Source organism: Silene latifolia, chromosome 4 (assembly GCF_048544455.1).
Source record: "Silene latifolia isolate original U9 population chromosome 4, ASM4854445v1, whole genome shotgun sequence".
NCBI classification, from domain to species: domain Eukaryota; kingdom Viridiplantae; phylum Streptophyta; class Magnoliopsida; order Caryophyllales; family Caryophyllaceae; genus Silene; species Silene latifolia.
Genome location: NC_133529.1, coordinates 112,257,164 through 112,283,207, shown reverse-complemented (window position 1 = coordinate 112,283,207; position 26,044 = coordinate 112,257,164). Strand labels below are relative to the sequence as shown.

Below are 26,044 nucleotides of genomic sequence, written 5' to 3'. Positions count from 1 at the left end.
GCCAAAGCTATAGTGCAGTGCAGCATTACACAAAGTTGTTTTTTACATATTCCTTGTCAATTTTATATTTCAATCAAGTTGTCTTTCAAGACTAAATTGTCTCGTCATTTTTTTCTAATTAATTAATGAATTATTTCATACATAGGAAAACATGAATTGACTGGGGCTCCGGGCTATAGTCGTTGGTTGGGGTAAGTAGCTGGTGTCTGTGGTCGGTCTTTGGTGGGTGGGTCGCCGGTGATAGGGATTGTTAGTTGGTGGTGATCGGGGGATGGAGATGGTGGTAGACTGGTAGTGGTGGCAGTGGTGGGAAAGGGACGATTGTTTTTTTTTATTACTCCTTATTATTGATAGTATGGCATGGGAGGTGAGGGATGAGAGAAAATTGAAAATGAAGGGGTACAAAGGTAATTTGTGTAGGTAAAAGAGTAAAATACGTATGTGAAAAGCAATACCCATTATATATTTGATTATCTCAAAACAGGAGACGGAATACATTTTATTGTCTTAGAAGAGGAAAGGAAATTTTCTGGAATATTTTTTTTATATTCGTAGTAACGTTTTTTCTGGAATTAATCAGTAATCATTAGTAAAAATCAGCAGTAGAATATAATAGGGAAATATCTTGGTATAAAAATCTTGGTATTAAAAAGATGAGGTAAGATTGTTTCTTAATTCATATACTCTAATACTCTAATTAATTTAGGCAAAGATATTGAAGAATAATCTCGCTCAAAAATGAATGAGGTGCGTAAATGTAGGCAAGATTGTTTACTGACCTTAATTAGACCATGTCAACCGTGGATTCTTGACTTAATTAATTTGATTTCTTTGCCTTTTTAAAATCAATCAAAGAGTGTTAAGATCACATTATCTTTCCAAGTCAAACTTGGTTCCGATGAGAATTTTACATTTTACAACGAATCATATATCATATATTATGTGGGCATTTAAGTATGTGGATGACACGTGTCAAGAAATTGGGGTGTGACATATGGCGATTAAAGGGATAGCCGGTTGTTGCTTTAATATAATATATATGATGATATGATATGATATGGTGGGTGTAGATTTTCGTAGTACATATTTTACTCAATGCACTACACATTTGACCAAAATACCCCTCCCATTTTTTCCCACTCAAAAAACCACAAGTGTATGTTAGAAAAAAGTGTACGAGTTTGCACAACATTTCCCTCTCTCCCCCTCCCCTTCCCAACATAAATTATCACAAAAAAAATCAACTAAAATTAGGCCCTGTTCTTTTGGACTGAAATTGTCTGAATCGAATCAATTTAATGGAGTGAATCGAATCGAATCAACTTAATAGAGTTAATCGAACCGAATTTATCTCGAATCGAATCAAATAATAATAAAAAGATTATACTACTACTACTACTACTACTACTACTACTACTACTACTACTACTAATAATAATAATAATAATATGTTAATATAATATAATAATAATCTAATAATAATAATCTAATAAGCTATATAAAAAATAAAATGGTAATATAATAATAAATACAGTAATAATAATAATATATTAGTAATATAAATGATAACATTATCAATAATAATATAATATATTAATAATAAAAGCTAAAAAATAAATAATATAATAATAATATAATAATAAATGAATAACAATATGAATAATAATAATAATGGATATATTAATAAAATAATGAATATAATATAATAACTCATTAATATGATAATATTAAATATAATAATAATAATAAATATGTTATGAATAATATTAGTAATAATGAATATATTAATAAAATAATAAATATATAATAATAATAATAATAATAATAATAATAATAATAAATATAATTCTAATAATAATAAGAAGAATAAGAATAAGAATAACAATAACAATAAGAATAATAAATATCAATACTACTAATATTCTCATTAATCATAATAATATAATAATAAATAAATAAATAAATTAAATATAAATATAATAATATAAACAATACGAATTAATTAGTAATAAATATAATAGTAATATAATAAATATTATAATAATAAAAATAATAAAAATAGTAAATAAATTAACATAATAATAATAATAATAATAATAATAATAATAATAATAATAATAATAATAATAATAATAATAATGAAATCTATATCTATATAATAATATAAAAAAGCATGTTGAGCACATAACTTTGCGACACGTGTTACTTTCTAGAGCTCTTAACATTATTAAACCGCAATCCTACGAGTATTGAATACAATATAAGAGTTGAGGAGTTTCATCGTCAATTGTTATGCAATCTGTTCATTTGCTCTTATTCATATATGGTTGTTTTAATTAATTACTATAGTACTAACACTTAAACCTCTTAAATTTTATTAAGTAGGGATAATTGAAGAGTCACATACCTATTACACTTTATCCATTCAGTTTCCAACGTCGTTACTATATATATATATATATATATATATATATATATATATATATATATATATATATATGTTTCTACAAGATTTTCAATTCGTTTACAATTATTCCGCTCATCTAGCCAAGCAGAGGTGAGTATTTTTTAACCCCCGGTTGCTTATTTTCCGCCATTATTTATTAGGGTTATGATAAGTGGGTTGTATTTATCATTTCCCTATTTATTATCGATTGTATTATTTACAAAATACCCACATAATTATATTGAAAATATGAGTGTATTAATCCTGTTTATTTGTTCATGTAACTCTGATTTTGGTTTAGGACTTCGATTATTGTTTGCTTTCAAACTCTAAGTTTTAATCTCTTAAGGATAACTTTGTGTATAATTGAATTTTTATAATTAGTCATGTATTCGAATTCAATGTGTATTTATTGATATTTTGCCTTCTTTCTTAAAGGTAGTATGAAGCAAATTTGGTCGGAGCTCTGCCCCAATTTTCATCCATGTCTGTAATGTCAATTTTGTTGCTGTTGGTTGTTGATCACTTGAAGAAACAAAGTATGCAATAGTGTTGAAGATACAAATGACAATGAAGCACTCATCTGAAATGAATGCATAATATTGGGAATACGTTGGTTTGTATGTACAAGCATAAGTGCATGAACATGAACAACCCTTTAATTGGAAGTCGACAGAGATTAGTTGTGTTAGTAGTTTTAGTTGTATTTCTTAGTTAGTTTTTATTTGTTTTGGTTTTAATTTGACCTTATAATGAGTTTATACGGATCATTGGTCACTTAGTTCGACTTATCGCGTTGTTTAACGCCAATACTTTATATTACTTTGTTCGTTTTTTACTTTAATGTTTTATCAAAAAAAAAAAATATGAGATCATTGTATGAATTCGTGATAATTTATTTATGTAGCTTATGCCTTGGATTTTACTTCAAGTGTTACAGTCCGCATTAGAAATGTATTATGGTAACTCTTTTTAATAATGGGCTCATCCTTGTGTAGGCAAAACAAAAGCCATAACTTAATACTCCCTCCTATTCACCATTTTCTTCCCATTTCCTTTTTGCACAATAAATAAGAAAGTGAATTTGGACCACACAAAACACACTACCCCACATGCAAATGAATTTCGACCACACAAATCAACCCAAAAAAGGAAATATGGAAGAAAACCCGAATAATCCGAATAAGGAAATAGGGAAGAAAATAGTGAAAAGGAGGGAGTAGTATTTATACCACAATAAACAACCATGGATTTTGGAGCGGCCAGCTTAATGTTATGTTTCCTGGACAATCCCGTGATTTTCACGGGAATAAAAACTAGTTAATAAGAATATAAAATAAGAATAATAATATTAATGTTGAAATAAACTAATCTGAACTTTAATGGAGCTGAACTGAACTAAAATGAACTTATGAGAACTGAAATTAAGTCCAAAAGAACATGACCTTACTCATCAAAATAGCTAAAATATTCCCATAAATTTTACTTTAATAAAACTTAGCAATTTTTTTTGGATAAAAAAAAGTTTAACAAGGTCAAGCCTCAAAGCCCAAAGGCAGACCTTACTCAATCACCGGTCTCTTAAGAAATTGACGGGTATTTACCATTTGCAAATTGCTAAAGATGTCTAAAGTGGCTAAGTTAAATGCATGGGAGTGAAACTCATGAGTGATGACCTCATTATTTACTCCAATTATACCGAAAATATCTTAATCTAGGGATTAAACGGAGCCACGAAAGTATTGTGGACAATAAGTTTCAGGTTTGATTCCCCGTAATGCGCTTCCTTGAATTTATTTACTCCAATTATTCAAAAGTAAAAAAAAAAAAAAAAAAAAAAAAAAAAATTAATAATCCAAGGTTAAACTTGGGAGAAACATAGGCAACGAGCCAACGATGATGATCTAAATTTCTCAAGACCGTTAGAGATGACAACCTCTACACCAAGGCACAGAAAACGCCCAAAATCACACTCTCAAAACCCTAATTTTTCCAATTCAAATTACAATTCCCCAAAATCTTCTTCAACTCTCACTTCATTACTCTCACAAATTGAACCTTCCCCAAATTTTCTCCCTTCTAAATCCGACGTTTTCAAGCTCGTAATTGTCATCGTCATCGCCACCGCTGTCGCCGCTTTCTGCCACTTCCTCGACGCCGCTCTCAGCCGCCCAGTATTACCTTTTTGTGATTCCGACGTTGCTGACTTTGATCCTTTTGTTTCCGGTGAGTTTATTGTACTGCCCGTCCCATTTATTTGTTTTCCTTTAATTAAAATAACCGGAATAAAAAAACATAAACAAATGATTGTAGTTGTTACTGTCTCATTTTACTAATTGCCCCCTTTGTCCGATCACTTGTTTAGCTTTGATTAAAATACCGCTCACAAAAATAAATAAAAAAGTAAACAAATGATTGAGACGGAGGGAGTACTTCAAGATTATCTCACCTATGTTGAGATGAACCTATAGATAACATTTCCGTCTCATACGAGGATTCCTGTTTTTTCAATGTTTTGGTTGTTATGTTGGTGGTAGTATTGTTTCGGAGTAATATACTACCTCCATCCAATCTTATTGCGTCCCCTTCTCCCTAACAATGACCATCCAATATTGCCCCTAGGGGTAATAACGAGCCAAGCTGAGTGCGAGCCTAGGGCTGCCCAGCTCGAGCTCGACAAGCTCGTATGCATGCTTGGCTCGAGCTCGAGAATCATAGGCTCAAGCTTGGCTTGCTGCGAGTTGAGCTCTACTCCATCAAATTAAATATTCAAGTAGGGCCAAAAATGCTTATAGTAGGGTTTGAACTATGGTCATTTGCTTGGAATAAGAAGTTGAAACCAATTCTCCGACTTTACCATGTTGATAATTCTATTGTAAAATGTTACTCCCTCTCTTTTTTTTATATATGTCGTTCTCCCTTTTCGAGACACTCTTTTCTCTTCAATATTTCTTAAAATATAGGGACAAATATCGTGAAATGTATACCCATATGAAAGCTCTTTTCGTAAGGAATTTAATGGTATAATTTTTATAATTTTTAAACTACTATATTTTTGTAAAAATTAAAGTCAAGTGGTCACCTCGAAAACAAAAACGTCATATATACAAAAACGGAGGGAGTATTTAGCACATTAATTGGGTCATAAGATCCCATTATAAAATGTGGTTATGCCACTAGACCCGAGACTCAAGTTTTTTTGTTATTGTTTTTACGTGAACTAAATGTAAAGTAAACTCATTTTAAAAAAAATTGTGGAAAAGCTAATTAAATTATAGTATTAAAAAAATATCAAGCTTCTCGTAAGCTTTTCGAGCCGGACTTGGCCGTGCTCAGCTTGAATTGCAATGTGCAATGTGCAAAGGACCCGAGTTCGAGTCGAGCTCACTTTGACCAAGCTTTGACTGAACCGGTCTCGAGCAACTCGTGAGCTGTCTCATCTCATCATCAGCCCTAAATATGCCCCTACTTAGGCAACCACTATTCCCTCGAAGATAATTACATTGTTTTCAATTTTCGGTAATTTAAGCGGGTAAAGCAGGTATTTTATCATTTTTTTTTCTCGCACCTACAAAAATAGAAAGCAGGACTATACAAATACGATAAAGGTTTTTAGCGAGTTATACATAATTTTGAAAATTGTGTACGAAGGAGTACTTAATGACTCATATGATGAGACTGAGGCGGAATTGTGCTCACCTACTTTTTCAGTGCAATGTATTTGGTGGGAATGATTAGTAGGTGGTTGGAACGGTAATGTAAGCTTAGGTTGTATGCTATTCCGTTTCGTTCTTTGTATTTGCTCCATTTTTCGCAATGTTCCTGATAGGCTATCACACACCTATGGAAAAATAAATACCCTAGACACAAATGAATGTAGTACGTAGGGGTCGAATCCACAGAGAGACGGTGGTTGTTAATTAGTTGTTATGGAGTGAATTTTATCTTGAGTCAGTGCGGTTGATTAATTGATTTGATTTATGTTGATGTAAAAACAATAATAAAGAAAGAGTCTAGGGAAGCCGGGTCACACATGCAAGTATATGTAAATGCTTTATGTCAAACTCGGATTAGATAGTAATGATAATTGTTTAGGCTTAAAGACACACACCTCTCGATATTAGTGTCAACCATAGACCGGGTCCTAGAGAAACTCTCGTTTATGCCTAGGTCGTCCTACTACACATGCTTAGTCTAATCCGATTCCGTGCCTCTCGACTTATAGAACGAATTAACAAATTTAATCTAAGACAATGACCAATAATCAAAGATTAACAATAAGGTACAAGCATGCTATAGAAACTATTATGTGATCACTAAGCATCCTAATTTATCATGTTACAAATACTTTTTATGCATGGCTCCCTTTATCCCCTAGACAAGATATACTACTCTTGCATTATGTAAATTAAGCTAATGATGAACAAAATGATAAACATAATGATAAAGAAATAATACTAGAAATAAATTACCTCAACAATGGAAATGAAATTGGAATTGGAATTGAAGAACAATGCAAAAGGAAATAACTTGGAAATGAAATTGTAATTTGTAATACTTAAAGGAAGTTATAACAAACTAATGAAAACTAAACTACACTAAGCTAATCTAACTACTGAAGTTTAGAGAGAATTCTATGTGGAAAATGTGTAAGAGGGATGCCAATTAGGTCGGACCTAGCTCTCTATTTATAGGGAGGTAGGACTTGAAACGTATGCGCGTAAAACAAGGTAGCCCCGATCGGGGTCGCGGGATTCTAGCTCCGTCTTCTTAATTCCTCTAGTTAATGCTCAAGGAATCCTAAGTTGATGTTTAATGCCTTGTTTAATCACCCGGTTAAACTCTTGAACTAGCATCCTAAGTTTCACTTAGCATCCAATGTTTCCACCTTAGTTGGACTTCAAATCTTGGGCTTGACTTTGCATTTGACTTCATTTTGCATTTCTCATTTTAATCCATATCTTTATGCATGCAAATCCATGTAATACTTCAAGGTTAGTTCAACTCATGCTCCACACTTAGCCTTGTATACTAGCTCTTGCAAATTTGTTAGAAATAAGCTCCTAAAAGCTCAAGTTCCTACAAAATGTGACAAACCATGCAAAGACAACTAGAATACAATATTAGCTCACAAACACTAACATTATTGCAAATGACATGAAAAATAGAGCTAAAATAGGGGGTTAAAATGTATATAAAATGGACTTATCAGTTCCTCACATATTTTGGAAGTAAAAAAAATGTGAGGGAGTATTATTATAAAACATTAGTCTACATCTCATGGTATGGGACGACCCAAAAGTGACTGCTCTTATCTTAACTTTTCCATGCAATTGTATGTTTTGAAACTTAAGGGTTAACTTACAAAGCTGCTTTTGAAGCTTTAAATCTTAAATGCACGCATTGTGTTCGTCTTTATGATGAGCCTCCCTATAGCAATGGCAATATATTGATTTCCATACGAGGGTAATATGACCTCGTACTTTCCTTTGTATTCTTTCTCTATGTAACAATGTGGACATAGACCGTAATTCAAGAGCTCTCTGATTGACGTCTGTCACTTATTGATTGGGTTATGAACTATATTATTTAGATAAAGTTAAATGTATTATCTGAATATATTAATGTTGGTGCAATTTGGTGATATGAAATATTATCTTCTGATCACAGTATAAGGACAAATTCGGAGGATAAAGCCATAAAGGGGTAACTATTACCCCCTTAATGAAACAGTTATTAAGTATTAACCCATGTTCATCTCCTTCATCTATCTACCACCACCACCACCACTATCTCCTACTTTTCATTGTCATTTTCCTCCGCCATCCTTATAATAATTTTCCCAAATCCAAGCGTCCCTTTAGTAGTGAAAGAGCGATGAATTTGATCCGAAATGAGTATACCATTAGTGTGAGAAGCTCAGTCTAATGTGAATGCATATGTCGCAAAGCTCCCCTTTCTTTTACCTTGTGCATTGTACTATTTTCAATTCACATGAATCTTGCAAAGCTCAGTCAGTGTGAATGCATGTCACAAAAGTGTTGACTGTTGAGTAATATTATATATTATCACATTTATATTCTTGCAGATTCATGTGAACCTTGTCCGAGTAATGCAAGGTGTTACAATGGCCAATTTGATTGTATTCAAGGATATAGGAAGTATGGAAAGCTATGCATCGAAGATGGAGTTATCTATGAAACAGCTAAGAAACTTGTACGTTAATACATACCGTTGTTTATTTATCACAATGTCCTATGTTTCTGACTGGCTGACTGAAGTACTGCGTTTATGCAGCTGGTAGTTGATTGATTTTCTATACTGATAGTTAATCTTCAATACTTGCAGTCAGAATGGACAAAAGATCGTATGTGTAAGGAGCATGCAAATTATATATGCGATGGAACTGGAGCAATTTGGGTTTGTCATCTAACTGATGTCACGCCTTCAGATGTTTTCTTTTCACACGGCGCCTTTATGTATATCTTCTCAAATTGGTAGACCTGTAACTGTTTTTATGTCACATCTCACATTTTTTTACTCTGTACATTTTACTGTGATTTAGGTCTCTATAGATGATCTGAAGAATTTGCTTGACGATTACGGACTGGCTCAGGGTTTTGCTGTGGATGATGCGAAATACATGTACACGAAGGAAAGAGCAATGGAAGACATTAATGGATTAATGGATACAAGAACAACTGATGATGGGTATGTTGTCTTTTGCTAATCTGCTGTATGTAGAACTATTAATATGAAGAAATCCGCCGCATATCTTTGTTTCATGTGTTGCTGTAGACTTTGTGCCTGTCATAACTTTTCGGAATGTGCTTTCTTTGCAGGTTCGAAGAGTTTAAATGTCCTGATGCTTTAGCTGAAAGTTACAAATCAGTGGCCTGCCTAGCTCGAACATGGATAGCTGATAATTTTCTAGCTCTTACTTCTTTTTGTGCAGTGGTATTCAACTATTTATAGTCAAGACTCTCAATCATTACATCAGAAAAAATGTTACAGTGATTCTGACATATTGAGATTTACAGCTTGCTGTATGCAGTTTGGTCCTCGTGAGATTCCGTAGAAGATGGTATTTGACAAAAAGAGCAGAGCATCTCTATCACCAGGTGATTACATGATTTAAACACAAAAGCAAATTATATTATGTTTCTCAAGCAAAATTCATATTGCCAGGCATCAACCAGTAAAATCCTGCATATTATCAACATTACTTTCTAATTATTAGTGTGATTTAGGAGTTACAGGAAAGAATGTGGCAATGTCCCAGATCCTGTTCAAGTAATCATAAATTTACTTAGGTTAAGATGTCATTTGAGTGACTTTGTGGTTTAGTTCCTCACTTCCACTTCATACATGATTTGATTGATCCTAGCACAATTTTCCCCTTTGACATAGGGCTAGTTTCGGTGGTGGAAAAATTGACATGTAAAGTGACACTGTTAAGGTTGGTCATTAATGACGGCTTGTCTTAATCTTCTAAATGAATTGTGGTAGTCTGGTATATGTGCTGCGTCTCGCATGGACTTCTCAATACCTTTGATGCTATATACCAGGTAAAAGAGTATGAAGTTTAAGAGATTAGGATAGCAGAGAAGAAAGCACATTGACATATGTGAAGTGTTAAGATATAAGTCAGTTTTATCGAGGATTCATGATTTCCAGTACAGTAACTGTCAATTCATGATAATCTATTGCACATATTCATAGCTTCATCCAGTTGGATGACAGCACATATCAGTGTGTTCATTTCGAAGAAGATACTATAATAGCTCTTTCCCCATTAGTATTTTAGATCTAAGTTGTAGAATGATCATATATTAGCCCATTATTCATTTGGGTGCACTTTAAAAATGTCAGGTCTGTGACATACTTGAGGACAACGCTTTGACATGTAAAAGAGAGAATGGCAAAGAACCCTGGTTAGTTGCTTCCAGGCTTCGAGATCATCTTCTCTCTACCGGGGAGAGAAGGGATCCTCTTCTGTGGAAGATGGTATGCTCTTTTCTTTGAATCTATTGGTTACTTGACTAGTGTAAATCCCGTGCATAAATGCACTTTTTTTTTTAGGTCGGGATGTTAGAAATCTTAGCAAATAAAGATGATAAAATTTAAAGCGAATTTAAATATTTACACACTATGGATGAGTAATACTAAGTTAAAGTATAAGAATATACTTCGTATATATTTATTCGTAAGTTTATAGTATTAGAAGGTAAAGCTCTTTGTGAATATCTCCCATAAACAATGTCAATTAAAATTACGTAAAGCATGCATTTAGCGGACAATATATGAATTTACATATTTATAAAATTTAGATTAAATGAAAATTTCCATTTTTTAGCATGATCAGAAGTGTCAAAATTATAAAAAATTGAATTTAAGCAAAAGATTATAGTTTAATTATAAGATTATATTTTAATGAAAAGAAAATAGTTTAATAAAATGAAGTTTTACTTGTTTCCTTAATTAGATAGATGCATTTTAGAGGGAAAACTAAGGCATTGTTTGGATAGAAAAAATGGAGGGAAAGGAAGGGGAGGGAGAAGGAGGGAAGAGAAAGGAAGGGAAGGGGAGGGGAGGGAGAATGGAGGAGATGATTTTCCCTCCAAATCTTGCCTATGTTGGTGGGGAAATAATTTGCCTTGTAGGAAGGAAATGGAGGGATCCATTTTCTCTCCCTTCCAAATCCCTCTACCTTCATTTTGCTAACCAAACAATGGATTTCTCATCCTTCCAATTCCCTCCCCTCCCTTTCTTCTCAAATCCCTCAATCCAAACACACCCTAAGGGTCTGTTTGGATAGGAGGATTTGGAGGGAAAGAGAAGGGAGGGAAAGGAAGGGATGATAAATCCTTTGTTTGGTTAGCAAAAAATGGAGGTGGAGGGATTTTGAGGAAGGAAAATGAATCCCTCCACTTCCCCCCTCCAAGCCAAATTATTTCCTCTCCAACAAAGGCAAGATTTGGAGGGAAAATGACCTCCTCCATTCTCCCTTCCCTTCCCTTCCATCCCTTTCTCTTCCCTCCTTCTCCCTCCCCTCCATTTCCCTCCACTTTTGCTATCCAAACACACCCTAAGAGAATTTTTATTCTCTTAGTAGTGAGGAGGATTCTCTGTGAAACTGGGGTTTGAAGGAAAAGAGAGGCAAGGCAAACAATTTTTCTTCTTCTTCATTTTTTTTTTTTTTTTTTTTTTGAAATGAGGGGATTTATTTTCTATCGTACAAGCCTCTAATTAATACGCTCAAACGTAGGAAATGGCCAAGGCTTCATTCCTTCGCCCTTCCCCCTCCCCCTCCCCCTCCCTCCCATCCTCCTTCATGTTTTTTTATCCAAAGAATGCATGATGGTTGGTCTTGAAATTTTGTAGTGAATTTATTTTCGAGTAATCTAGTTCCTTAGGTGTGAGAAGTCTCCTAGAATGTTAGACATGTACATACTCATCCCAACCCGCAGACTCGTCCTGGCCTTTCGCTTCTCCCTTTTTCTTACTTTATAGTTTTGATGTCCATTGTCTTTTACTGCTGTTTAAATAGGTGGAAGAATTAGTAGAATCAGATTCTCGTCTGGACTGTTACCCAAAGCTTGTGAAAGGTGAATCAAAGGTGGTGTGGGAATGGCAAGGTATAGAAAGTTTATTTGTTGTCACCTGTCTTAGAATATGGTTTTCAGGTATCAATGTTTAAGGCTCACATAATTTGAAATTGGAAGCTGGTCTTTCACTTAGACACATTATTTGGTGAACTGAGGCCTTAGGATACTCTTGCTTTTTAGTAATTAGTTGGTGAACAGTGTATATGTATGAGATGGATGAACATTTTCTTGCTTTTGTGTCTGGTTCATGTCGAGTTAAAAATTTCCTTCCTCGTAACACATTTTTTTTCTGCAGATTATTCTAATTTAGCGCAAATTTATTCTTTTAGCTTTCAAATTGTGGTGTTCAAATTGCTTTTGTATTTAGTTAATGTAGACCAAGGCCATATTCCCTTGGCCCAAAACATATTTTAAGACATTGATTATTACCTTATCTTGGCCACCTCTAGCTGAGACTCAAGGTAGTAAATTTTTTGGATATAAATAATACGAGCTTATATAGTTGGGTATTATCCCTATGGCTCTTGTTGTGCTATCCTTTTAGGCATTTGTTTGCCATCTGTGTATATGTATGTCTATAGGTTTAAGATTACTTGAAGATATCATACTCTTCCAAATCCATCGAAGACGCATGTGCTGGATCTCTCTAAAAAGAATACAAAGTTTAGTGCCGAGTTGGAGTCCCATGTATCTAGAATTTAATTTTGTTTACAAAGACCCTGTTCAGACAAAAAAATTGCTTAGCTTTCAAAAAATATTTTTTCTTTCAAATCTTTATATACTTGTGTGTGTTCTGTGATCTTGTGTAGTTTATCATGTTGTGTCTTTTCCTGATTGAAAACTTATCTTATTTTTATCGTCTTTCTTGCTTCTCATTAGTGGAAGGTTCATTGAGTTCTTCAAGGAGGAAAAAGGTGGTGCCCAGTTATCCCGTCTCCGGTACATCAGCGATGAATTTTTCTGATAAGAAACAGCACTCAGTGGAAATAGGTGAGGTGTATAGCGCTTTCCTCGTGAGTCGTGATAATGATTTTGCATTGATCAAACTCTTAACACGTATTTTCTTTCGTTTCAGCTCTGGATTATAACGAAGTAAGGCAAATGTAATTATCCATTGTAAAGTCGCAGGAGTTGACGGGTTCCAAACTTCCAACCTATTTGCAATGTGCATGGTAAGATGCCTAGACTCCCCTACTAATGTTGTCTTGTAATTCGGCTATTCCATCACTAATTTTTTGTGTGGGTGAAGCAAGTCACAATGGCAATTTGATGCAAAGTGATGACGGGTTCTAACCCAGATCACGAGTACCTCCTATTTAGGACTTTTCCAGCTAAGATAACCAACATCACAAATTCAGTGTAAATTATGAAAGCAACTTTGAACTAGAAAGAACAAGGAGTGTGTCCATCTGCGCCTCTTTCACGATCATGTAATGTATGTCTTGTACGACTGTCGAAGTAAAGCATGTTTTCTGCTAGGGCCAGGATCCGAAGTCTTGACAGTATATAAGTAAGTATACATTGTCCAGGACAATTATTTATTTATGTGTACCACTGAATTTCCTAGATCGTACTCTTGTTAATACCGAATTACTTTAAAACAGATTTCTGCAGAAAAATGTGTCAATTAACATTAATGAATCTTCATCCTATTCAAAGCAATGTACATTGGAAGTATTTTTTTGAAAGGAAATGCTTATGTATCATTAGCTTGGTAAATCAAGAGCATCCAGCTCTACAAACGGCTCAATTCGCTCTGGAATCGTTCCCACCCAATACCGAGTAGAATAGTCAATCGGTACTAGATGAGCCAACTCGTGAGCTACAGAATTTCCATCTCTACGAATGAAATTGAAACGAACGCAAGCAAATTCACTAGCTAAGACAGATACTACTTTCCCCAATCTTCCGAAGTAATTTGTCGGGAAAAAATTCGCCTTAAGCATAGTTATCAGCTCCAAACAGTCGGACTCCAGCACGACATTGTCAAGGCCCATTTGTTTTGCCGTCATCAACCCAAACTCCGCCGCCTTAGCTTCAGCTATTTCCGGGTTCCACCTATCTCGTGACTGTTGAACCCCCATTCTTTCCACTCTCCCATTATGGTCACGTATCACCATCCCCAAACCACACCCCGCTTCCCCCATAACCGCCGCATCTACATTAATCTTCCATTGCCCAGCCGCTGGAGGTGACCATACCACCCTTTCCCTCCTTCGTACGGATGTAAAAGAAGCATTTATGGGCTGAGCCTTCAACCATTCATCCCAGAAACTCAAGGCCTTCATCACCACACAGCGCGAGTCAGTATTCAAAACCCCAAAATAGCTCTCATTCCGACAATTCCAGCTAGCCCATAGTAATACCAGGTACTTACTCGCTTCCTCTCCCTGAAACCGGCTCAGAATCCCATCGACCCAATCCACAATACTTCCACCAAAGGAGGTAGCAACTGGTTCATCCTCCAAACCCCCCGCATCCCAAACAGCCTGTGCATATGGGCAGCTAAACAGAGCATGAATCTCACCTTCAATTTCCCCACCACACCGCTGGCATGTCGGGTCGACCTCATGGACACGCTTTTGGATGTTCATCCCACACGGCAGCGCACCCTTACATGCCCTCCACACAAAATTCTTAATTTTTGGTGGTAATTTAACCCTCCATAGTCTCGACCAAAACTTTGAACAACTACTCGAACCCCCTTCTCCATTCGCAGCTCGCCTTTGTTCGAAAATAAAGTGATATCCCGATTTAACAGTATAAATTCCATTCTTAGTGTGAGCCCATGCTAACTTGTCCTCCTCATCGTCATAACACAAAGGAATCCTACATATCTCGCGGACCTCAAATTCAAACAAGTGTTGGCGAAGGAGCTCAACATTCCACCCTCTCGGCTGACCCACAAACCAGTCCGCCACCTTGCTTTCCTGCAATCCACTCACAGGGGAAATTAAACGAGGCATAGCCTCCGAAAAGCACCAGCGGTCAATCCAGAATCGAGCCCGCTGACCATTCCCGATAATCCACCTGCTACCTTTCTTAAACACGGGAAGAGCCTCCATAAGGCTGCGCCACACAAAAGAAGGATGGTGGCCAAGCGAAGCATCAAAAACATTACCGGACGGGTAGTATCTAGCAGATAAAACCCGAGACACCAGAGAATCCGGTCTCTCGTGCAGCCTCCAAATCTGTTTTGTCAGCATGGCCAAATTAAACGATTCAAAATGACGGTAACCCAAACCACCCTCCTGCTTTGACCGACACAATTTCTCCCATGCGACCCAATAAATTTGTCGTTTTTCACCACTATGGCCCCACCAAAATCTGGCAAGATCACCCTCAATCTTTGAACATAAAGTAGTCGGAAATTTAAACAGTCCCATATGATAGGTGGGAATCGATTGGGCTATAGCCTTTATAAGGATTTCCCTACCCGAATACGAGAGAAGTTTTTCTTTCCACCCCTTAAGCTTCTTCCAGATTCGCTCTTTTAAAGGGTTGAAGGCAACCGTCTTATTCTTCCCCACAACAGCCGGTATTCCAAGATATTTCCCCGGTGATGAAACTACATTCGCAGCCAAGAGTTGAACGACCTCATGCCTATCAACGTCACCAGTGCTCGGGCTAAAGAAGAGTTCGGATTTTTGTAAATTCAAACGTTGTCCCGAGGCCGCCTGATAAAGGTCAAGAACATCCTTTATTGATTCAGCATTTTTCCTGTCTGCACGACACAAAATCAACGAGTCATCTGCAAAAAAAAGGTGCGATAAACTAGGCGCCCCCCGGCACACCCGAACACCATCAAGACTCCTGCGGTTGACCTCCCTTGTAAGCAGCTTAGAGAAAACGTTGGCACATAGGATAAAAAGATAGGGCGAGAGCGGATCCCCTTGACGCAATCCCCGTCTAGGGCGAAAAAAATCAGACGGGTACCCGTTGATCAACACAGCTGACCTCACAGTCCTCACACAGCTCATCATTATCTCCACCCATCTCGGAGCGAATCCCATCTTAACCAAAACCCGTTCAAGAAAGCTCCACTCGACTCTGTCATATGCCTTGCTCATATCTAGCTTCAAAGACATATACCCCTTTTTTCCGGCATTATGTGACTTGAGAAAGTGGAAACTCTCGAAGGCCAATATGGCATTGTCCGCAATGAGACGCCCCGGAATGAAAGCACTCTGTTCCACCGCAACCAAATCATCAAGGAATATTTTTAGCCTGCCCACAATCACCTTTGATATCAGCTTATAAATGACGTTACACAGGGAGATGGGTCGAAAGTTATTTAATTCCGTGGCATGCTTTATCTTCGGGATGAGAACAATATGTGTATGATTTACTTGAGTCATGTCTGCTCTCCCCTCAAGGCAACTAATGACGTAGTCCGCTACATCATTACCAATAATATGCCAAAATTTCTGATAAAAATTAGCATTTAAACCGTCTGGCCCCGGAGACTTACTCGGCTTCATCTGGAATAAAGCCGTCTTCACCTCCTCCCTCGTGAACGGTTTTGTTAGTTCATCGTTCATTTCCCCCGTAACACAAGCATCCACGCACTCCAAAGCCTCCTCAATTCTGCTTGGTCCATCAGACGAAAATAAAGAGTCGAAAAACCCCATAGCAAGCTCTCGCAATTTCACCTCGTCAGTCACCCAGTTTCCCGCATCATCCTTTAGCCGAGAGATCCTATTCCTACGTTTTCTATTCGAAGCCCGAAGGTGAAAGAACCGCGTATTTCTATCCCCCTCCTCAAGATAACTTACCCGAGAACGTTGCCGCCAAAAGGTCTCCTCCGCCATAAGCAATCCATCAAGCTTCGAACACACGGCCCTTCTCTCCGTTACCACAGTATCTTCATGAGTGCAATTATCAAGGAAATTCATACGAGATCTAGCCTCTTCAATTTGTCGCCGAAGATCCCCAAAATGTACCCTACTCCACTCTCCCAACTCCTTCGTGCAGCAATTTAATTTGCTCAAAATGTACATTGGAAGTATTATGGGCATAATTGCGTAAAGAATACTTTTCCTTTCAGTTATTGCAATAGTGAATTATTTTCTTGAAAATATGTCCATTTCCCAGTTTGCCCTTCCCCACAGGGTCGCTCCATTATACAGTATGAGATGAGATGTCTGATAATTGCTCTCTACGTCTCAATTATTTATTATAATATGTAATTAACATTTATTTCGTAGGAGTTTCTCTCTTCCAGGACGGAAATGGTAGTTTCGACTTGATCGCTTTCACATTCTAATTATCTGGTGGTTGGTACTTGCCAACTACACATATTTGTGAAGTTTAATTTACATACGTCATAACTTAGAAAATAAATTGCAAAGGTCTATGTAATGTCATTTTCGAACTTAGGTCCGACCTAATCACCTTATTATGTTCCCGGGTCGTCACATTGAATTATATTGTTTGTCCAAATAACAAAATCTCAGAGATTTTCAAGATTGTTTTATATATGTCTACCTTGAAAATGACTTGATGAGTCCGTGGACCATAACATATAAATCTGATTTCACATTCACATCATTTAAATGCATAAAACGAAAAATGAATTGATAATTACTCCGTTAGTGATACCAAAGATTATGTTTGCACTTTGCACTGCCGATTTTGGAATTAAGCTGTGAGGTCCATTTATCAACTTCAATCGTGGTTGCGCGAGTACAATCATAGTCTTCTTATCTTTGCGTCCAACCATTTATACTTTATTTAATCAGTAAAAGGGTTTTTTACATAGTATCCCTGTGTTTTTGCGAATTAGCCATTATTGTAACCCTAAACTTTTATTCTGTCAATATTTGTGCTAGTGCGCCGTTAAATAATGTCTTAACCTATTAATCCCTCTTTCCGAACAATAATAACCAATCATCAACCTCCTAACCTCTTCTTCATCGAACCACCATTCACCTCGTTGCACCCTCATTCCACCACCACTCATGATGTCGCACCACCATCTCACTTGTCTTAGGAAATGTTGGACCGAAGGTAGGATCAGAATTTTTTTAATTCTGATTCCGCTTTGATAGATTTCGATCCGAACCGGTCCATTTTTCCGGTCTGAACCGGATTTTGCCAACCAAATGAGTAGGCATGTCATCAATTAGCTGAAAAAATTGAAGGAATAGAAGTTTTAAGATTATGACGATGGTTAAAGATAAAAGTTAGCGGTACCGTATCATGTATATTTCGAAAAGTAAAGGGGTACGATGTAAAAATCACAAAAATACGAGGATACTATGTAAAAAATCCCATTAATAAATTTATTGGGAGGTTCAACTACGAATTGATTGAAAAATAGTAAAAAAGTAATAAAATACACGTATATTATAAAATACAGTACTAAATTTATTGGGAGATTTATCCCTAGCTTGGCCTTGCTTGGCTTGTGCTCAAGAAGCAAAACTCGAGCTCGAGCAGATCTCGAGCTTACCCGAGCTTGAAAAAAATGTGCTCGCTATCAAGCTTGCGAGCTTTAACGCGAGCTCGAGCCAAAATTGAGCTTATATATAATTGTTTTTTTAGCCGATATTTTCAATAACAAGGCTTGAAGGTTATATGTAAAAGTATTTGGCAAATCAATGAGCATTTGATGTGTGATAAAAATAGGTAATCATAATAAAATATTTTTATAAAATATGAGCAATTTCTTATCCAATTACACAAATTTGAGCCAAACGCGAGCTTTTCGAGTCGAGCCAGCGTTTGCTCGGCTTGACTCGTTAAGCTCTCGAGCTGAACCCAAGCCCGGCTGACCGAGCCGATCTCGAGTTACTCGCGAGCTGTTTCGTCTCATTATCTCACGAAAAATAAAAAAAATAGATAAATAATTCGAACGAACTGAGGTAGATGATTATTTTACCGCCCAAATACACCCAATTGGTATTGGGTTTCGTATCACCATAATCATATAAAATTTTAATATTTTAATAATATAATTATATAATAATAATACGATCTAGCTTTGATGATACTGATTCTCAATACAACTTGATGACGCTAAGCCTTATCTCATTTTTTTGTTGTGTTTGTACTTTGATTCAAATTTCAAACAAATTTTCCATTTAAAATGTTTTCACTCCTTAAATTCTCTTATGAGTTTTTTTTTCTTCCCAAGCTATTTTGACCACATTTATCGTCTTAATAACCTCTCCAAAATTATCTAAAGTGGGCCAAAATGATTTGGACTTGCTAGTAAGAAAGCACATTTAAATAGGAATATTTTACATGGTACTCTTCAATTTTTCGACTTTCTACATAATACCTCTACACTTTTTAGAACATACATGGTACCCCTAATTGTTGTCATTATCACTAAGTGTACCCCTAAACTTTATTTTCCGATCCTTCAATTAAACTCAGTTTTAGGCGTTAAGTGATTACTTGGACGCGTAACCAAGCTTATCATTTATCATCCCATGACATAAGGACTCTATTAGGCTCAATATCCATCTTTGGACGTGATAATTTGGCAAGGAATCAATAAATTTTTCGTCAAATTTTTTTAGCCCATATATATCAATAAATATTAGGATCGAGATAGATCTTGAGCCTAATAGAGTCCTTATGTCATGGGATAATAAATGACAAGTTTGTTACGCGTCCAAGTCATTACCGATCCTAATATTTATTGATATATATGGGCTAAAAATATTTGACGGAAAATTTATTGATTCTTTGCCAAATTATGACGTCCAAAGATGGATATTGAGCCTAATAGAGTCCTTATGTAATGGGATGATAAATGACAAGCTTAATTGGTTACGCGTCCAAGTCATTACCTAACGCCTAAAACTGAGTTTAATTGATGGAAAATAAAGTTTAGGGGTACATTTAGTGATAATGACAACAATTAGACCATCCCCAAGCAAGGTCAATTGGTAGGTCATGACCTTGCTTGGGTCAAGTTAATTACAAATTAAGAGGAGGATTAGGATGACCCAAGGTAGAGAAGGTCAATTTGTGACCTAAGGTAGAGTAAATTGACCCACCAATTGACCCTCTATGTGTCACAATTTTATTGGTTACAACATTTAAAAAAAAAAAACTAAATAAAGTGGAAGTAAGAGAAAGGTTTTGGTTGGGTATTGAATATGGTAAATGATTGGAAATGTTGGAAATGTTGGAAAGTGGAAAAATGATTGGGTTGGTGACCTAGGTCGTGACCTTCTGCTTGCGAGGGTGAAAGTGGGTCAAGATTAATAAGATGTGATTAAGAGAAAAAAATCCGATTGACCCGATTAAGTCGACCTTTTGCTTGGAGATGGTCTTAGGGGTACCATGTATGTTTTAAAAAGTATAGGGGTACCATGTAGAAAATAGAAAAATTGAGGGGTACCATGTAGAATATCCCTTAATATTATATACATTTGATGGGGCATATTCTGCACCCGCTGACCAGTCAACATATTGAGCAAGGTCAAAGATATCCACAGCAAGTCAACGGCTTAGGCAGCCTAACCGACGAGGCCTATCGGCCTGTCAGATGGGTCCCGGCCGGGGCAATCGATCGGCCGGGCACACATCCGCGAACTCATATCCAAGACCCCTCGGCGGTGAGTCAACAGGGCCCGCCGGCCTGCCATAGGTCCCTCGGCCGAGGGGTAGATCAGTCTTTCCACCTGCTAGCCACTTGGCCACTTGGCCACTACGTGACAAAAGGTGAAAGTCTATAAATACTCCTCTACTCTCATTGAGTAAAGGATCCACAATTTAACCTAAGAATCACTATTCATCTGGTAATTTCTTCCTTATCTCTCTACAATATATATACTTCACCAAGTAACCACAACTTATCTTTCTAAGTTTACTGACTTGAGCGTCGGAGTGAGTTCGCTCGGCCGAAAGCCGAGCCCTCAGTTTGCTCATTGTTTCAGGAGACCGCAAGGAGGAGTTAACAAAAGACGTCATTCTACAAGCACGGGTGGTACAAATAACTGCTCTGGAATTACACCCGGAACAACATTAATATTAATGATCACTTATACAAACTATATGCTTAGTTAGTGGTTTTCAGGTATTTGTTGAGGTTGATAGGTAAACTGTTCGGAATGGTCTATAAAGTATGAATTCAGGGATGAGAAAATTAGAGAGGTGATGAAGATGATTGAGTGAGTGTGGAAGGGTAGGCTCTACGTTGGCGCTAGGGTTGGCTTGGAAGGTGATCGAGGGTAGGAGAAGAATAATCTTGTTCATTTTTCCGTTTGAAACTTTGAACTAAATAACCCCTTACTTTTCATGCTATATGTACTTCCTCCATTCAACTCCACTCTACCACTTTCCTTTTTCACGTTTGCCAACGCGTGTTTTACGCGCTAAATATCGTTAGCTACGTATTTGCAAAAATTATAAAAGTTAGATATTTTTAATGTACTCGTAAAGACGAATCAAACAAGATCCCACATGAATATATTTCCACTTACGTATCGAGAGAAAATCGAAATTAAATACACAATTGTGAATAGTGTACAAAAGTGAAATAGGTAGAGTAGAGTTGAATGGAGGAAGTATAATCTAATGTATAATCTAGTCTTTTCACTTCATTTTTTTTTTGGCAAATTCACTTCATCTTATCTAAAATAAAAATGAACTACGACATTACGTATCATAAAATTCTAAGGCTTTACAATTCAGATCTAAGTTACGACGAGTCGACGATAGTTGTCCGCGTACTCGCACGTCGCAAACAATAAAGTATCCAACGCTGAGGGTGGATATATAGATGCACAAAATCTCGTTGAAGACGGCGATATCCGTCACAAGCTTGTGACGGATACCATTTCCTCAAACAAAATACTCATGAGAGGTGAGTGAGGAAGTATATGGGGGTGCCCCACCTTATCCCCTCTCCCTTTTTATGAGAGGTTTTCAGCTAAGCCCGTCACAAGCAAGACGCTTTCATAGTCAAACCCCTAAATCTATGCATTCAATTAGTTTGTGTAGTCAGTCTATAAGGGCATCTAGGTAGCTAGTCTGTGGCTGTCTGTTTATTCATTGAGAGAAGATACGACATTCACGTAAGACTTTTCAGATAAAGTAATACACATGTGATCCTATCCTTTCTATATTTATCTCATTCGGATAATCCTTTGAGGTTTGAGATTTTGTCCGAAATACCCAAATTTTTGGTCCGGAAAACTTTAAGAGACCATAACTTGTATTTTTGAGTTCAGAAAGTTTGTTCGATCAAAAAAACTTTGACATACAAAAACTCATAGCCAGAGGATCCAAATACGACAATTTTTTTTTTCAAATCGTAGCTCTCGGAAAGATGATCAATTTGAAAAAAAAAATTATCACTTTCTGAACTCAAAAATACAAGTTATGGCCTCTTAAAGTTTTCCGGATAAAAAAATTGGGTATATCGGGCAAAATTTCAAACCTCAAGGGCACCGCGTGCATTTTCCCTATCTCATTTTTCCCTAAGTTGATTGCGAAAATAAATTAAATGGGTCTCCCCTTAAACGAGCATATTCGTCTTAAGTTTAAGCTCTGTTTCTTTTTGGTGGAATGGTGTTGAACTGAACTAAATCGAGTTAAACTATACTGTAATGAACTAAATCGAGCTAAATAGAGCACAAGTGAATGAAACTGAGCGAAACTAAAGTAAGTTGAAATTAAGCTAGAAATTAAACTAAACTGGGCTTAAAAGATGCCACCGGTGGAGGGTCTCTTTGAGGATTCGTTAATTCCCACACCGGTGCGCTCTCATGGTTTCGCCCTGGGCTTCGATGGGACATCACCTGTGAGGAGGCGTGTTGGAATATATAAACCCACATGTGAGGTTGTCCCACATTGTTGGAGAAAGAGAGATTGGGCTAGTTTATTACCAAGAGGGCTACTCCTCCTATAGCCAATTGATTTTAGATTGGAACCTCTCTTGTGTTGTCAAGTGGTACGCCTCTCCTCCATTTGGGTGCGGCCCGACCCGTTTGCATGTTCTAACATGGTATCAGAGCCCAAGGTTTAGTCTTGGGTTGTAAGGCAAAGACAGGTTCGAAAAGCGACGACATTCTCATCCGACGAAAAACTGGGCCACTATTTAGCGGGTCCGAAAAGCGACGATGTTCCACTACAAAGAAAAGGTTCCATAGCGACGGATAAATCCGTCGCAAATAACGAAATATCATCGCAAATATAGTATTTGCGACGGATATGCGACGGAATTAGCCCGTCACGTATAATCTTCGCAAAATAAAACTTTGCGACGGAAATTCCGTAGCAAATGAATTTCTGCGACGGATAAAGGCGTCGCAGGATTCCGTCATAAAAGTTGGTCCTGCGACGGAAATTCCGTCACAAGACACTGTTCATGCAAGCCACGTAGCCTCTTGTGGACATGGGTCACGTCTCGGTCTGCGGATTTAGGCCGCCTACCGGTCTGCGGTCACGGGCCACCTGCACGCCAAGCCAATCTGTGGACATGCAGAGGTCTCTTTGAAAGCCACGCTCGGCGGCGTTGAAATGCTTTCGACCGGATCGCTTTAGATCGGTCGGTATCGTCTCGGCAAGGGCCGCGAAACGATGTAGAGATGTTCGGAGTCGCCACCAAGCATTTGTGGGATGCCTGGAACCTGTTCAAAATCCACATTATACCTAGGTCAATCAAGGCAAAAAGCGGTGCTTGACATAGGTACTAAAGATAAGGACTCGTCCCCCTTTTAGCATTCTATGCCTAAAATGACTCTCGTACGCCCTGGATAAGGCCATCCACTATCCAAAGGTTCTGAGTAAGGGGTGAGGGTACGTATTGGGAAGCCCTTTAATCGGACACCCAATCTCGCCCGCGTTAGCAACCTCTACTGATCGATCGTGGTTGTTTAAGTGTAAAAGTTGATAGAACGGTTAAAATGCATGAATGCGCATCCAAAAGTTTAACCTAACATGTGAGATTTATAAGTCGGTTTGTTAATCCAAATATCAAGTATAAGATGTCAAGTTGGATTTAGATTGATTTGCATGTGAAAACGGAAATTAAACATCCATTTACCAAATTCGGGTTATGATGCTTAACACGATCCATTTATTTGAAAAAGGATGTCAAATGACAAAGTGTAAAAACGTAAGCTTGTCAATCTGATCCGTCATGTATTCGGATTAACCGTAATCGGGATCGTCCTAGACAAATGCTAAAAACGAGACAGAATAGTGCCAGGCAGCTCCATTGGGGCGTGAGCCTATTGGCGAGGGATAGGGATGTCAATGGATCGGGTTCGGGTCGGGGGAAGCCTCATCCGTCATCCATCCGTCTTTTTAAAATCTCATCCAACCCGTCCGTCATCCGTGAAACATGTCATCCGTCATCCATCCATCCATCATCCATGGATGAAACGGGTGGATCGGGTGATAAACGGGTGTTGTGCATTTATAATTTCAAGTTTAAAAAAATGATGATTTTTTTTTCTCTACAAAAATAAAGTTAGATAATTAATTTAGTTTAACTTTCTAGTGGGTAGGCTTACAAAATATTTATATTGAGAGTAGAAAAATATGAAAATTTAAATATTTTATATCTTAATAATGTGTTATATGTAAAAAAAAATTAAATAAAAAATAATAAAATCGGGTGATGGATGGATGGCGGGTGGAATTTCTTCATCCAACCCATCCGTCATCCACATCCGTTTCATCCGTCATCCATCCACCATCCATTTAAATCGGGTTTTCATCCATCTTTTAGGATCGGGTGGATCGGGTTTTGATGGATGCGGGTGAAATTGACATCCCTAGCGAGGGAAGGGGCTCTGCCCTGGTTTTGAAAGATGGAAACAGACGGCCTCTTGGGGTGCGAGCCATGAGGCGAACCAAGAGGTGCCTCCTGGTTGTTAAAATGGTTGTTTAAAACCGTATTTGTGAATAAATGATTTGCAAGTATGATTTGCATGACTCGGAATAATTACTATAATATTAGTAATATTCGTTGTCGGATTTGCATATTTGAAAAGTATAGTTTACAAATAAAAACGTAAAATGTTTGATTTGAACTAATCATGTTAAGTTCATTTCTTTGTAATTAGTCAAGTTTGTCATCGTACTCGGATTAAACCGACATGGTATAAAGAACCAAGGATGATTATGAATTATGACTAATATGTTTACAAATGTAAACAAATGAGAAAAATGCTAAATAAAAGAAAAGGGTGTTAAAATACCCATTAATTTGTAATTAACCAATAATATCATCGAGTCACGGAATAAACCGTCATGGTATAAAGAACCAAGGATGATTTTTGTAATGGTCAAAATATGTTTATCATAAAAATGAATTAAAATGGTAAATAAAAGAAAAGGATTTCCTTTAAAATGTAATTATCCAATTAATATCACCGAGTCACGGATTAAACCATCATGGTATATGGAACCAAGGGTGATTATAATTTATGGCTAAAAAGTTTGTCATAAAAATGATTTGAAACATTTGAAATGGTAAAAACCGATTGCAAATAAGAAATGAAATAAAGAGGAAAGACGAGAACAAACACGGATGAGTTTGATCCGATAACCCATAAGAGGCGCGAGCCTCTTTGCATAGCAAAGGGCTTCTGTCTCGGGCTAAAACTCGGTTTTGGCTCGTCAAACCTATGTTTGAACCGTGTTATGCATTGTTCATGTTTATAAAGTTATGAAAACAGTAAAGACATGAAATAAATGAGATATTTACACCCTCAAACTTACATGTATTAATGTTTGCGAAGTAGACAACTTTAGAGACGGTTTTCTCGTTGTGACTAATCGCGATCAAAGAAGTTTAATAAAAAGGTGCCTTAAACAAGGATTTTGTTTTGAAAATATGTTAATTAAAATATGTTGATTGATGAGTTGAGTTGGTCGAATGGGTCGGTCGAATGCACGGCGACGGTACCAAACAATATGTGTAAGGCTTGTGTTTACGATCGGTAGGTCGTAAACAGGTGTCGATTTTGTGACTTAGGAAGTCGAGTATAGATGTAATACTACGGATTTTATTAAG

At 36.8% G+C, this 26,044-nt stretch overlaps 1 protein-coding gene across 4 annotated transcripts; it reads left to right on the top strand.

Moving 5' to 3' along the window:
* The first annotated feature begins 4,322 nt into the window (after window positions 1-4,322).
* Window positions 4,323-17,522, top strand: LOC141653845 (uncharacterized). 4 transcript variants are annotated; one of them, XR_012547523.1, is made up of 11 exons: window positions 4,323-4,672; window positions 8,535-8,662; window positions 8,795-8,866; window positions 9,012-9,157; window positions 9,289-9,403; window positions 9,487-9,567; window positions 10,319-10,453; window positions 11,997-12,084; window positions 12,934-13,044; window positions 13,130-13,226; window positions 17,262-17,522. XR_012547523.1 is itself a non-coding variant. In XM_074461714.1 (10 exons), exons 1-10 carry the CDS (start codon window positions 4,375-4,377, stop codon window positions 13,159-13,161), a joined length of 1,206 nt encoding a protein of 401 aa, XP_074317815.1. In that variant the 5' UTR covers window positions 4,323-4,374; the 3' UTR covers window positions 13,162-13,620. The 4 variants fall into 4 exon arrangements, 1 of the variants encoding a protein (XP_074317815.1); XR_012547524.1 differs by lacking the exon at window positions 17,262-17,522 and adding an exon at window positions 13,534-13,620; XR_012547522.1 differs by lacking the exon at window positions 17,262-17,522 and adding an exon at window positions 13,304-13,620.
* The last annotated feature ends 8,522 nt before the right edge of the window (window positions 17,523-26,044 follow it).